The sequence below is a fragment of the Eurypyga helias genome, unplaced genomic scaffold (assembly GCF_000690775.1).
Source record: "Eurypyga helias isolate BGI_N326 unplaced genomic scaffold, ASM69077v1 scaffold4039, whole genome shotgun sequence".
Classification (NCBI taxonomy): Eukaryota; Metazoa; Chordata; class Aves; order Eurypygiformes; family Eurypygidae; genus Eurypyga; species Eurypyga helias.
Window position 1 is genome coordinate 196,544 of NW_010269981.1, and position 15,346 is coordinate 211,889.

The following is a 15,346-nucleotide window of genomic DNA, read 5'->3' on the forward strand; positions in this document are numbered from 1 at the left end:
AGGTTGCTCCAAGCCTCATCCAGCCTGGCCTTGGACACTCCCAGGGATGGGGCATCCACAGCTTCTCTGGGCAACCTGTGCCAGTGCCTCCTCACCCTCTGCAGGAAGAATTTTTTCCTGATGTCCAACCTCAATCTCCCTTCTTTCAGTTTAAACCCATTATCCCTTGTCCTGTCACTACATGACATTAATTCACTACAGGTATCAGACAGAGGCTACCTGAAAAGATGGATAAATAACAACATGCAAGTATAACAACATCCCTAACCTGTGGCCTGGGTGAACTATCACTCTAGGTGACAAACTGCGATTCAGTCACCAGCAAGACCAAGAATTTCTCCATAAAAAACTTTGTCCAAGTCAAGGAGCCCTGATGATGGTTGTGACAATTGTAATGTGGAAAGATGAACATTGAGAAACAATGTGAGATCAATAATATCTTGGCCGAGAAAGGAAAGAATGATGAAATGGTTAATCTATAACTCTACCGAACTTTGGCAGGTTTGAATGACAGATAAATGGCAGCAAATAAGATTGTTAAATTGTCATTATTACATCCTGTCACAATGCATAGATTTATATCTTAGAAAAGAGTGTAAGGTATGAGAGCAAAAACTAAAACTGTTAAAAGATCAAATATCTCAATCTATGAAGAAAAAGTGAATTCAAATATCTCAATCTATGAAGAAAAAGTGAATTCCCGACTATGCCTTTCAGGATTTTTTTTTTCTGCCAGAAAGTCAGACATAAGTAGATGCTGCTTGCAGTCCCATCTTTTTTTCTGCTGCTTGGGTCCCTGACCCTTTGTTACCTAGAAGAAACATCTCTTTTATATAAATCTGTTGTGCAAGCGTAAGATTAAAATGGACAGACTGAACAAAGCATTGGCCTCTCAGACAAAAACTGTATCCATTTAGTACACAGGGGATCTTTCCGCCTGACATATTCTTAAAGGGAAGTATTCAATTACCGTCTACTCAAAGGGTAAAAATCACAGAAGAGCCATCTAATATTCTTTTTTTTTTTATGAGTAGCAAAGTATTCAGAGATGTTTTATCTACTACAGATACTAATCTAGGCAATATAATTTTCAAACATCCTTACGAAAACTTTGAAGGGCAGTTGAACCCTGTGGTTGTTTAAAAAAAGATTTTCTGCAGTTCATTTTGCTGTGCCAATGGCTTACCTTAGCATACAAAGTACAGTAAATCATGGCTGCTCTGATTTACTATCCAGAGTATGCTGTTTGTTTTCAGGGACAGCTCAGTGAAAAGCTATGTCATGTATAAGAACATTCAGAGAAGGGGAATCGTTTTGCAAAACTACCAGAATGGTAGGAACCAAGACATAGTGGGAAAAAAATTCAGATGTGCGTTTGCAGCACTTTTCAGGTGGCGTTTTTTGAATACCGTTACAACCCAAAAATATCCCAAGCCCTTTAAAGGCGCAAAGACAATTTCATACCCCAAAACTCTTTAGCCTAAGCACCAATGGGCTGGCCAGATGTATAATTGGCCAGTCAATGATTTAAATTATTTGACCTGAATTCCACATCTCATGGGGCAGTAACATACATCGGTCTCAAAAAGGCAAAGAAGACACCAGAGAAAGTGGCAGAGCAACAAGCTCAGGGTCAACCTGATTATTTAGAACTGAGGGTAGATTTTATTAGACCTAATCCATTTAGTAAGTCCCAACAGGAGAACAAAGATAAAAACATATCGCTGACATTCCTTTAAAAAACAGTAAATGAGAAGGGAATAGATCAAAACTGTAGCTGATTTTAAAGCATTCACTCCTGCTTTAAAATCCAAGAAACAGTCATTAATAGAGATTTAAACTCAGCCTTCTCTAGTCTAAACATGTCACTGTTAATTACAAAGCTATTTAACTTCTGCAAGAAATAAAGACTGCTATTAATGAAAGAAGAACCAATTAGCCTTTAATCTACACACTGTTTTTTAATCAAACTTTCTTTTGATCATCAGACTCACTGCGGGATGTGTTCTCTCCTCCCCGTGTTGTAGTGGCTTCCATGATTGCTAATGGAATAGATTTTAAAGGGCTGGCTGAGTGGGGAGAACCTTCTCTGCAGGGCTGACGCTTCCTTCCCTTCATGTCAGTGGGGCTTAGCGGAAGCGCACTCACCCCCGCGCCATGCCACCCTCTGACAGCATAGCAAGCGGCATGAGTTGGCCGTGAGCTGCCCCCTCGTAGCAGCTGCCACTAAGGAGCAGGCACTGAACACATCTAGAGGAACGTGGGACAGGAGTACTAGACTGCTAGAAATGGGAAAGGGAAGGGAAGGAAAGAAGTAAAAGCAAGGAGGTGCCAGCGGGAATGAAAATGGAAATCACTGCTGAATGCAAAGAATGATGAAAGGGAGAAAAACCAAACAAAACTAATGGCACCAGGGCTTGATGTGTTAGAAACAAAGGGGATGACATGTAAAGGATCATATTAGCTAAATGCTGTGCCTTCAGACTGTTGGTTGTAAGGTCAGAGAGTTTTGATGAGGTTTTTTTGGTTGGTTGGTCAGGTTTTGCTATGTGGCTGCTAGTGGTATCAAAAGAATAAGAGCAAGCATCTCGAATCAGTCATGACAGAGAACTTCTTCCTTTACATCACGTCCCTCTCAGCTGCACTCGCTGCTCAGATCTCCCAGGAAGGGGGATAGATAGAAAATGTGTCCCGAGGCATGCACTTTGCAGCTATGACCATGCAGAGACCGAAACACAAGAACCTGGCTCCTGCGCATCTGAACAGGGAAAATCAGCACCGTGTCAGCCATGAAACTCCTGGTCTGACCAGATACCTGCTGTCTGTTCTGCATTAGCAAAACTCCGGTGTGTGGCGTATGCAGTTCTTTCTCCTTAATATAAAGCCAAAATTTGCCTGGCAGCAGCAGAGCTCTTGAGCATTTATGCTAACAAAAAAGCATTTTAAAGAAATCTTAATGTCATCAAAGAATCAGAAAGTACACAGAGATCTCTTGTTGTTGTAACAGTATGGCAATTAAAAAATAAAAACATCGATATATCACAGAGAGAAAAGTCAAAATAAATATGTTCTGTGCCAGACAGGATTTTTGAGTCACAAATTCAAGTTGGTAATGCAAGTATGTGGGGCGACTGCTGAAATTGTATTGACACCTGAGAAATGCAAAGGCAAGTACACACTTACCATTGGAGAGATTTTAGCAAAGACAATAAATATTAAACATTTTTCAGGACTTGAGTAACAGCACTTTGCACTGCAACAGATCAAATTATTACTCTGTCTGTAAAATAAGGCCAATTCTAATGTCTTATCTCAAAGGGCTGGTAGTTTTCCACAGTTCAAAGACCCTTTAAAGTAACTGTTTGACATGAAGGTAATTCAAAATGAGATAAGGATCCATTCATGTTTTTGAAGTGCTCATATATTACAATATAAATACAATACAGGTACACAGTTAAAACACCAACAGAACTACACAGAAATAGGTTTAAAGCATTGTGTCAAGATGTTTAAAGTTAGCTGGATAATTGTATCATTTTCCCATTTAAATTACTCTACGGCATTCTAAATGTGTCAATAAAATTCGGGTTCTGATGCTGATCAAAACCTCCTTGTGCCATCATCCCATTCAAAGAGGATGTTGACAAGAGATCCCCAGCTCCACCCTCCTTCTGAGCAAAGTGTACTTGGAAATACTTAGAAAGTTAGAAAGTACTTAGAAAGCTGTAATACTGAAAACACATGACATCAACGTACAGGATATTTTTAATTAACAAAGCTCTTAAGTGCTGCTGAAAGATCCATTGCACTTTTTGTCCTGCTCAGACTGATCTAACACACTCCTGAGCTGTTTGTTTACTTACACAGTGCAATTAGGACAAAGCTCCAACATTTGTGAAGAGTTAAAAACGGCAAAATTATTGACAGGAACCATATGAAACACAATGAGATTTTAACTGTTTTTACCTCGAGTAAGAACTTCTGGAGTTAAGAGGCAGAAACTTTACACTGTTTCTGAAACTGTAATAGTTCATTCCTAAGGGTGCTCTCGGTTCCCCATATTCTTCACCACTAGTAGATACTTGCACCAATTACTCCCTGAAGTAAGGTCCGATTCAAGAAAGCCTTCAGCAACTTGATTAAATCCCTCTCCAATGATTTCAGCAAAACTTTACTTAAGTGCTTGAAATGCATATACCTGAAATGGCCTGTAGTGTTCTATATCTGCAATCGCGACTGAAATCAGTGGGATCTGAAGGTTCTGAGCAGCCCTGAAAATCAGCCCTTAATGCTGCTACTGCAATACATCTTTAATTTCAAAAACTACTTTTAATTGTCACAACTGAATCAAAGCTCTATACATACGCATACAGTAGTCTCCACTTTCGTAATATCCAGGGCAGCATTGAGATCTTCGCCGATACATAGTTCTTAGTCCTCTTCGATATGCTGTTTTATAACTTATTCTAAATCGCAAGACAGAAAGCCATTTGACAATATTGAAAATCAATGCCTGCTCTTGGAATTATATTTGTGTTAAATTATAGTAAGGGTAGCATTCAATAATTATTTCAAAATGCATGAAAGCTTTTGATATTAAAAGCCACAATAAAAAAAAAATCAATACTTGTTTTGAGACTTGAAATATAACTGGTATTATGAACACAGAACTCATGACAGTCCATCGCTGAAGCCCGTCCTAGGACCGCTATCTTAAAACATTTCCCCAGTCCTAACACCAGGGCAAGGTGTTCTTCAAGGATAAATTATTCATTTCTATATGTCAGTAGGGTCAGCTATCGTCTGTGGAATGAACAGAATCTTCTACAGGACCTCTCTGTCAGCATGCAACACAAGGAATTACCCCAGAGGAAACTGCTCTCGATACACAAAATGGGACGTTAACCCCAAGTGGTTTCTCCCCACCTGCTAACCCTCCCAGGGCACTATTGCCTTGCAAAATGACATTATAGTCCCAGTTCAGTATTTAATGCATGTTTTACCCACCACAGTATGTAGTCCACAGAAATTAAGAGGTGTTAAGCATTCTGTAGCTTATTGATAGTGTTCCAAGCTATACAACAGTCCAGAAAGCTCTGCGCCTCTGTTCAATTCCATACATCGGAACACAGAAGCTGGCATGCAAAACCCTCGAGTCAGACTGGGACGGTGCTGAACTTGGGATCCTTGCTACTGAACGCGTGAAATTTAAGGCAGCAAGGAGCTGCTAAAACCCTCCTTGAACAACTGCAAATATTAGTGGACGTTTATCAGGATACTTTTCTACTTGGAATCCAAATGAATATAATAGCAACATCTTGCTGCCTGGGAAAAATTAACTGTTCAGTATCAGCTTTCATTCAGTGCTAGAAACGGACCCATCCTCATTTTACCTGATCTTCAATAGAGATTTGGGAGCAGTATTTCAAATACGGACCCGTTTATAACTATCACTAACCCTCAAGTGCCTGATTCTTCAAGATTTCGCAGCTTCAGGAACTTCCTCGTACAAACCCGGACATGCACTGATCACTTGGCAAGGACAGTCGGTCATGTTTGGTCATGCAGGGAGCACTTCCACTCACATGGCAGTATGAATGGCAAGGATACATACTGCTGAATGGCCCCACCATTCATCTCCCTCAAATTACATGCAAAAAATCTCTCTACCACAATCAATTCCCTAGAATGCCAAAACCCTGGCTACTGTACTAAAATACATCTTTCCATACATATCTGCACTAGAATACCAAACACATAGGGATAAATAAAAGGTGTGTGAGGAGACAAAGCGATAAAATAAAATATCTGGGGATCAGGTCTTACCTATGTCTTGTGCACTTGAACCAGTTCAGTATGTCAGTACATCTCGTGTAATAGATCTGATCAAAGGGGTGAGCATATGATTCCTGCACTGTCACGGCGTAGCTAGGAGTAGACAGAGAATGGAAGTGAAAGGCTGCTGCAATATGAAAAGCTTCGGTTCCCTGTATATGCTACTCAACTAACCCTGGTATGAAAAATAATTAATAATTCATAGAATCATGGAATGGTTTGGGTTGGAAGGGATCTTCGAGATCATCTGGTTCCAACCCCCCTGCTATGGGCAGGGACACCTTCCACTAGACCAGGTTGCTCCAAGCCTCATCCAGCCTGGCCTTGGACACTCCCAGGGATGGGGCATCCACAGCTTCTCTGGGCAACCTGTCCCAGTGCTTCCCCACCCTCTCCATGAAGAACTTCTTCCTGATATCTCATCTAAACCTCTCCGCTCTCAATTTAAACCCATTACCCCTTGTCCTGTCACTACAGGCCCTTGCAAAAAGTCCCCCCCACCTTCCTCATAGCCCCTTTCAGGTTCTGGAAGGCTGCAAAAAGGTCTCTCCTTATTAAATTAACTCTGGATTGTTATCAAAAACCAGAAAAGGGCTTCCTTCAACCACAGCCCTTCCTGTTAACTTTGGGAATGCTTCTAACCTAGGTTCCATAACTGAACTAGACTTAGAGAATCCAGTCTGAGTAATGGACCATTCCCTCCTGAAAACAAATAACCATTACTAATAGTCATGGTAGTTTAGAAGGCAAAAAGGGCATTTGAGTAAGTTGAGAGCGCAAATGTTAAAAGAGGGGAAAGTACCATATTTTTAAGATGTCTCAGGCGTTTTCCTGTCTAGGACTGTTAATATTTGCCTGTATTCCACAATGCTCATATTAACTTGGCACTGCTGCATCTTGCCAGCACAATGGGATGCTCACACTTCATTTTATGATGAAGCAGCATCATTACTTCAAATATTGGGTGCACCAATCAAACAGGGTCATTTGTAAAAGGCTGAAGACTGTTTATTTTTCTGCTGCACAAATTCAATCCTTGTCATTTGTGGCAGAAATAACATCAGAACTATCTGAAAACTGTCCCATGAGTTAACTGGTATCTAGATTTGGGACACTGATATACGGTTAGAATGTGATTATCCCCTTTGTAAAAATGAATGAATATAAACAAAAACTGGGAAAATTGATTAGAAATCACAGAGCTCCAGCAATACTAAGAATTCAGCACTCTCCTTCCTAAAATACAACTTACTCATGCAATAGGTACTACATTAATAGATTATATTTAAAGTGTCCAGGCCTCTCGCGTGATACAGGAACACAAATCTCACTGACTTGTTAGCTGCAGTCATTCCAGCACGTAAGTGTGTGCACTGCGTAAGAGACCCATAATCTCAGGTTCTGATCTGGAAACAAGCTCTGCTTTATCAGATCTACAATATCTTTGGAGAATGATACCAAAATCATTCTAGGCAGGGTCAAGACCCAGGAATTAGATCCTCCAAGTCATTCATTACATCGATTGTCTTAGTCATCCAAGTGATTTCCTTCTCATCAATGGGACTGCTGATGTGATTAAGCCCTGTGAGATTGCACCCAGAAGGGAAGACCAAAATATTGGCTTGAAATCGAAGTTTGGACTATTGCAGCTCTGCTTGTCAAGCCCCTTCTAGACAAGCCAAGATTCTACTAGACATTGCTTTTGCCCTCTATCACAATTTGCTGGGTTTGACAATAACGTTTTTAATTCTACTAATGCCAAAATGTAAAATATTTACATTGCTCATTATTAATGTAAAACAGTAACACTCATGAATCTTGATTATTATTTTATGATCCTGTTTGTTATCCAGCAATTGCCCTAACAATCTTTTCCCTTTGATTTATTAACATCTAAGTAACAAAGTCATCTTGGTCAGTACAACCAATCAATTTGGTATTTAATTTTTGTTTCTCCTTGATTGGGTCTCTAGGTTGCTGACTTTCTTCAGACAAAATCAATATTTTATTCCTGTGCTCTGAATGCACTTCACCTCACAACACAGACTGCAAAATCCTATTCCTGCAGAGTCTTTATTTTGCAGCTGCATTACCTACAAAAAGTTAATTTTCTAATTAAGGCCTCTAAAAACAAAACATAGTGCCATTAAGGTATGATTCCATTTTTCTGCTTTTTAAGGGGTTTATTTTGCAAAAAGTATGCAGTAGTTCGTATTTGTGCAGAACTAAACCACAGAACAGAACTGGAAATGTAGCGAGTTAAACTTCAGAGTTCAGGAACTTCAGCCTCTGCAAACAGACCCTGTGTGAATGTGAACCCTATCAAAGGTAGTGGGTCTCTATGTACTCATAAGAACTGTCCTGCACAGATCCACTTTTAGGACTAGGACATTGTAACAATAGAAAGAACAAGAATTATCAGGGCCTTTAATTCTCAGTGCTTTCATGAAGATACTCTTTGATGCTGACACGCATTTGGCAGATATAGCCACAAAGTTCAGGATGTACAGGATAAGCCTGCATGTTGCAGCAGGAAGGGCTTAAAACTTAGTGGAAATCTCTAATAGTCTTACTTGACAACAACGGGGAAAAAAAGCAAGACAGAACAAGGCCACTATATGTCTAGGTCTCTCCAGGATAAACGAAAACGTGCCTGCGCAGTCATCTCACTGAAACTATGGAAGGGCTTTCCTAAGTACAGCCGAGCAAACAGGATACATACAGGTATATGGTCAACAGCTCTAGCTTTAGAACCAGCTCTTTAGGATGATCCAAATCCTCAAGAGCACTCAGAAGTACTTTTTCTGCCATGCCAATCCATGTTCCTTAGTGCGGCAGGATGGTATTTAGCTGATTATGGCTCTTATTTTGCCTTTTAAAAGTAAAAATAAGAAATGGCTAGTCAAAAAAAAAAAAAAAATTGGCATGTTACACATACCTTTCCCAATGACTACAAACATTTGGATCATCTGGGTTTAGGGACAGAGTAGTTTTGAGTAGAAGAGACAGAATAATCCCTTTTAGAATCCACTTGAAGAGCAAATACGCAACCATTGTTGTATCTAGATAAAGAAAAGAAAGTATAGCCATTAAAGATAATTTTGAAAAGAACATCCTTCTAGGCCTTTTCATCCTTGCTTTTATGCAAATCAAATACTGTGGAGTTATTTACAGACCAAAATACTTGAAATAGCAATCAGCTAAACAGGTGGGCTTTTTTAAAGTGAGAAAATACGTTCTAAAAGGAATTTGATACATTTAAACCTACTAAAACTGATGAATTTGACAATTAAGCTACCCAAGATCCTGATAAGCCCCAGTGATTCTTCCAAAGAACATTTCTGATACTGATCATTTGTATGGCTCTCTGTCTGTACCAACAAAATAAGTAACCGAGGTCTCAAAACAATGTATTCTCCCATCAACCTATAGGCAAATACACCCAAGAATACCCAAACACCCCCGTTGGTTTATTTAAGTGGGTTTCACATGTGTCAATATAGCAGGCTAGACCTGAGACATACACTTAGTACATGGCTGAAGGAAAATCAATTAACTTTTAAACTCTTAGATGTGGGATTCACTTAGAATGACAGAGGTCAACATATTGGGTCACATAATGCAGCACACTAAACATGAAATAATATTTGCATTGAAGTTGGAAAGAGATTGTACAAAATTCATTAGGTGTGCTCTCTTCATCCTCTTACAGTTCATACATTAAATGTACGGACTTACACCTACTTATTACTCATTTGGGGCTTTGAAACCAAAGTCGGGTTGTTTGCCTAGAGATCCCAATGACATCAGTCAAAGCCACAAAACAGATCAGAAATACGAAGCTGCTTTTGTATGTAATGGCATCAGAGGTGTTAATCTGTTAAATGTTAAGTCAGTAAAAAATATTTTTAAATCTCCATTTCAGGAATTGACATAGTCACATAATCCACCATTCAAATCAAAAGTCTCATAAATTATTCCTGGCAACAAGACTGCCCTAAAAATAGATTGAATCTTCATATGATCATCTAAAAAACACATGGCTCATTGCCTCATGGTCCAGAACAGCAAAAGGGATGTTAAGGGGTTTGCTCTGCATGGCACTGATATACAGCCCAGCATAAAGAAGTCATCACAAAGCAGAATGAAGAGCAGAGGGATAGCCAGGAAAGCTGATCTGAAATTACCTCCTGATTCAAAGCCTTCTAAGCTAGTTCAAGGACACCCATTGCCTTTAGTGGATTCAAAGTCAAGATCCCAGAGGGAGTAATACCTCATCTTTTAAATTATTCCTAGAGCTCTGCTAAACCCAAAGATAGGTCTTAAGCCATGTAAGTCATATTAATGTTAATTAACATGATTTAATGTTAATGTTCCTCATGAAATGGATTTAAGTCTGTGAGTGACCATTCTCTACCTGCGGCTGTTTCTAAGTCCCATGGCAGCAATGCAAAAGCTTACTCTGGAAATTAAGAGGGCTGCTGAGAAAAGGACAAGAGAGAGAGTTCTGTTTAGGGAAAAGATGTTTGCTACTCTTATCCTAGACACTAATTTTCCATGGAGGAAAAGTTTCTTGAATGGCTGACCTGCAAGTGCTCATGGGACAAAAGTCCAGCAAACCTAAAGTTCGAAAACTGAGACTTAATTTTAGACTTCAGCTTTCTTTTATCATAACATGTACCAAAAGATGTACTACCCAAGTATGAGACTCAACAAAACAATAACGTCTCCAAATGATGCCTTTAGCGTGGTGCACCAGCTACCATTTGAATAATACAGAATTACAGAGGACAAGCTCTGCTGAGTGCTGAATTTATAGGTTGCATTTACCCTCTTTGTTCATTCTCTGCACCTTTGGTATATGGTAACACTGAACGAAGAGGACTAGAGGAAAGCCTGCTTCTAATCAACAGAAATGGTCAAAGCAAAACTGATTCAGAAAATACCATCCATGGGGGGGGGGGGGGGTTAAATCAAAACAAAGTTCTGTGCTCAGTTTGTTCACTTCTTAAGAACATCAAGAGCCTGTGTTTATCCCTGAATTAGTTAAAGGTAGAGAGAGAGCCTATCTTCAACCTAAAGAGGATGAGCCTTTCCTTGTTTCACTAAAGCAGCCCTCTATTTGAATACTGCACTTCTCAGAGATCTCAATTTGTTCTTAAGAAAACAATGCATCAGTTTAGTTTCTAAACAAAATAGAGCCCAAAAGGATTATTTATAAGCCTTAATAGCACACAGAACATTTGTTTGCAATGTATTTGAAAGAGGATCAAAATTGTTTTCTAAACTTTTAATGCTAATGGTATTTTATTATCTGTTTATAAATTAACTGCTTTATGCAATTAATTTTATAACTTTGTAAGTCAGATCATACGTCAGAAACATCCAACTCTTCAAATACAGCAGAACCTCATTCATCTCAAGTGTCTCTTTTTCTAACTCAAATTAAATATTTCACTTTGATCACTGTTAATAGAAAAGACCTCATACCAAAATGGAATGCTTGCTATTACAAGATTCAGAATAAAATGCTAAAAATAGGAGCACATGTATTAAAAACCAACATCAAAAAAGAAGCCAGTAATGACATCTAACACGGGGTTTTTTCATCTTTCATTGCTCAGCATGACATATACCACATTCCCGCATTGCATGTGATGTTTGGAACACACTCTCCAAGGAGGCAGCATCAGCCTTTGAGGGGGACAATGCCTGTAACTTCATTACAGACACAGACAAATTACATCAACATTTCCAGTGTCTGCCAGTGCCACTCTCCCAAGGAGAGGCAGCCTTTTGAGCTTAACAAGAAAATAAATAGCACATCGGTCACCTGGACAATCCCTAAATGGACTCTAACTTTTTGTCTCTCCAGGCCTGATTTTTATTTTCAGGAGTAGAAAAGCCAATTTAGGTACACTTTGGCAAGAAAAAGTGTCTTTCAATCCAAAATACAATCTGGTGATTTTTCACTAGTGTCTCACTCTCTGTTAATTATAACTGATGAGGTTAGGTGTCTGTTACTCATTAAGCCATTTTCAGGCATTTCATTACTCCCACCTTTTAAAATACATTTCAGTACTTTACCTAAAATATTGACACAGGTCACGGGTTCTCTCATGACAGTAAGGAAATACTTTCACTGTTAAGCCCCAAATCTTACCTACAGAAAAACTTGTAGGTGGCAAGACCCTGATTTATTTGTCTGTGTATTCACTCTACAAAAACCTTTGCTGGTGAAACTGTGCTGGGGTTTGCGGAGATGCCAGAAGATGCAGACGGTCATTTAAATTGGATGAAGTACATGAGAGTGTGGACAAAAGGTTGGTTGTTACTCTCTTTTGCAGTTTCTATAGCACAAGCTGAGGATGTGAGTACCCCACAGGACTGGCACCTACATGCAAAGAAGGTACGGCCCCAGATATTCTTGCTTAGTGAAGCAAATATCCTTTAGAGCTTTCTCTAGGTGTTGAGGACCTGGCTTTGGTATTGTCCCTGTGAAAAAGGACTATGTATACTCTAAGCGGCTGGGAGAAGAAAGAAAAACAAAACCAAAGCCAAAGATGAAATTTCTCCTCTGCTTCCCCAGCTGACAGACTAGAAAATTTTACTGAAAATGACCATTAGAGAATTTCCTGTTCAGGGGCGGAAGCATTGAAACATTTCATTTTGGTGTTTCTGTCATAAAATATTTCGTAACAGGACTTTGGCATGAAATTCAAACAGAATTTCCAGTCCATTCAAGTTCTAAACGGAATGCTTTTTGTCCCAATTTGGGATGAAATGAGTCCTGTACCAGGCAAAAAAATAATTTGGTGTCCAGCTGTAATTAGGGAAAACATTCACATAAGTGCCTTTCACTAGCACGCAATATTTTTAAATCCTTGTAAACTTTTGTAGACCATTCATTTGAAGGTCTAAATGCCTATGCAGTTGATTAACCTAGTCTGAATTTTTCCCACAAAATCCCATGCAATTCATTTAACAAAGAGCCATGTTAAAACGTCTTACCTCAAAGTGCTAAAAATTCCTAACGGATCCTGTTTTTACAGACTATCAGCACATGAAGACACACGGCACATTATCAGGATGGCAGAAGAAAGCTCTTCGAAGGTGACTGGCCCTGTGAACAATTACAAAACCAGAAAACATATTGGGTCAAAGAAAGCATGTTTTGGGGAGTGGAAACAAATTAAGACAGAAACGAGATAAATAATTCTAAATTATAACATGTCCTAAGATAATTGTGCTATATATCAGACCAAAGACCACTATCCTGTTTCAGCCAACAGCAAGGGCCTAGGAAAGAGCAGAAGAGGACAGCTGAGAGCATTACATCCCTTTCAGGCCCTTCTAGCCTCCAGCAAATTGAAACGCTGTGGCTTCCTCAGCCATGAGGGGAATCTTTCTGTCTAGCAGCATTTGATGGATTCTACTCCAATACTTTGTCTAAGCATTCTCAATCTGTTAAAATATAAATTTCAATCCCCTAAACGTAAGTTTTAGTGTCAACAACATCCTATGATGGTCTCACACCTTAGCCACGTACTGTATGAAATACTGCCTTTGCTTTTCTGTCTGCCTCCTCAAATTCATTTGACACATCGTTGCTCCTCTGTTAGAAACCAATCACTGATTTTCAGACTTTGTTTCTGTCATGGTTTAACCACGGTTAACTATCATTTACTATCATATAAACAACATTTGATTTTACATATAGGCTTTTTCTTCAGTTATATCCCAACAAGAGAGTTCAGTTTCTTTCAGGATGTTTGACGAAAGACGCTGCAAAAACCTTCTGAAAATCTAGCTGGATCTTCTTGATCCATATGTATGCTTCAAGGAGCTTTAACAATTTATGAAGCTTTTACAAAGCCCTGTTGATTCTTCATAAATGTATTATATTTATCAAGAGGTTCCCTAATTCTGTTCTTAATTATAGTTTCTACCAAACTGGAAAAATATAGGTGCAGCAAAATGAAAGTGTATTCCAGTATCCGTATGTGAGCAATTAAGGAAAATGCAAGAGAATAGGTAAGCCAGAAAACAAAAAGTTGGATTTCACTGAAGAAGCATTAAAGTGACTGAGTGTTTGCTGATTACACTATTTTAGTCTCTAAGTAGTAGCAAGCTTCCAACAAGCTGCCCTCTGTGGCATTCCTCCTTCTCATCCCATCTGAAATTTTCATGATAGTTTAGGCAAGGGATCATTTAAACACACACTTCATTTGGCTCTACATCAGATTTTGTTAGAAACAAGCTGTTATGAAAGCTAAATGAGGCCATGAGTTTCAAAACTGATCAGGATTTTTTTGATGCCTCCATTTATGATTAATAACTTGAGATACCATGAAAAGGCTGAAAAATACGCAGAGCTCAGAATGCATGCTAAGAAAAAGGTTGTTTAAATCTGGGCAGTCAAGAACTAAGCCACTGAAACTCACTATCACCTCTAAAAATCTTTGTCATGACCAACAGAAATATTGCCAATGACAGGTTGTGGTTTGTTTTGTTTTTAATGAAAATTTAAAGCTGTTTTAAACAGATAAACACTTCCAGGAAGGATCAGGTAGTGAATACAAAAGCACTGACAATGTGATCCTTATCATCTGAGCACAGAAGAATTCAAGCGATAGAAGAACTAGTAGAAACACCAGACTATGCACTGGGTTGCTGGATTCCCTCTACTGACATCTTACACAATGAATGTGGGAAGACAGTAGGCAACAAGCTGCCCTTGTCAACAAAAGTAATGGGAATTGAACGTCCAAATCTCTTGTTTTAAATTCCTACACTCTAAAATAGACCAGTGTGAATTGCAGTTGCTACACTGAACATCATTACAGCTCCATGCATTTCTTACGAAGTCTGAAGGTTTGCTTCGGCACTAAGCACTCTTACAAGCTGACTTTCACTGGTCACTGGGAGCTTGACTAGAGCAAAGCAGGAATAAACAACCACGTAAGCTCTTTTCAACCTCAGTGTTATTTTTGGAAACTCAGGATTGTCCCTTCAGTGCTCTCAGAGGAAACCTGGGTCAAAGTACCACAGGGACATGCCAGTAGGCAAGCAATGGAGCCAATGAGTTTAGTTAAGCATGATGAAATATGTTTATCAAGACAAAGGCTGGGGTATCGTGTCTAGGCTTCAGAGGACCCCAGTTTAAATCATACCGTCAAAGACAAGGTGCGACACTGGGTTAGCAGTGGGCTAGACTGAGGCAGCCCAAATTCCACCCATGTTCTGCATTTAGTGTTTTCTGTAGGCTAGCTCTGAGCGTTCAGGGGTACCTCACCACCACACAACACCGGGCTTTGAAACTTCAGGTGAATTTTAGGACATAAAAATTGTCAGTCTCAGTTGCTTCCACAGGAAACAGGGGTAAAGGACTGACCAACCTGCCAGGGGCTTTAAGAGTAAGTATAGTTCAAACTGAAAAGTGATTAGATACTGAATTTCAGTGTATAAATGCATTTAGTATTGTCCATCCACTGTATGAGATCAACGTCAC

At 39.2% G+C, this 15,346-nt stretch overlaps 1 protein-coding gene across 1 annotated transcript in view; it reads right to left on the reverse strand.

Moving 5' to 3' along the window:
- MEGF11 (multiple EGF-like-domains 11) overlaps nucleotides 1-12,957 on the reverse strand; it is a 206,854-nt gene extending 193,897 nt beyond the window's left edge. The window contains exons 1-4 of the mRNA XM_010158263.1: nucleotides 12,847-12,957; nucleotides 8,774-8,897; nucleotides 5,827-5,928; nucleotides 4,366-4,466 (exon numbers count right to left, since the gene is read on the reverse strand). Of these exons, the coding sequence (XP_010156565.1) occupies nucleotides 4,366-4,466; nucleotides 5,827-5,928; nucleotides 8,774-8,889 (319 nt within the window). The 5' untranslated portion in view covers nucleotides 8,890-8,897; nucleotides 12,847-12,957. The remainder of the gene's footprint in view (nucleotides 1-4,365; nucleotides 4,467-5,826; nucleotides 5,929-8,773; nucleotides 8,898-12,846) is intronic.
- Between the last annotated feature and the right edge of the window lie 2,389 nt (nucleotides 12,958-15,346).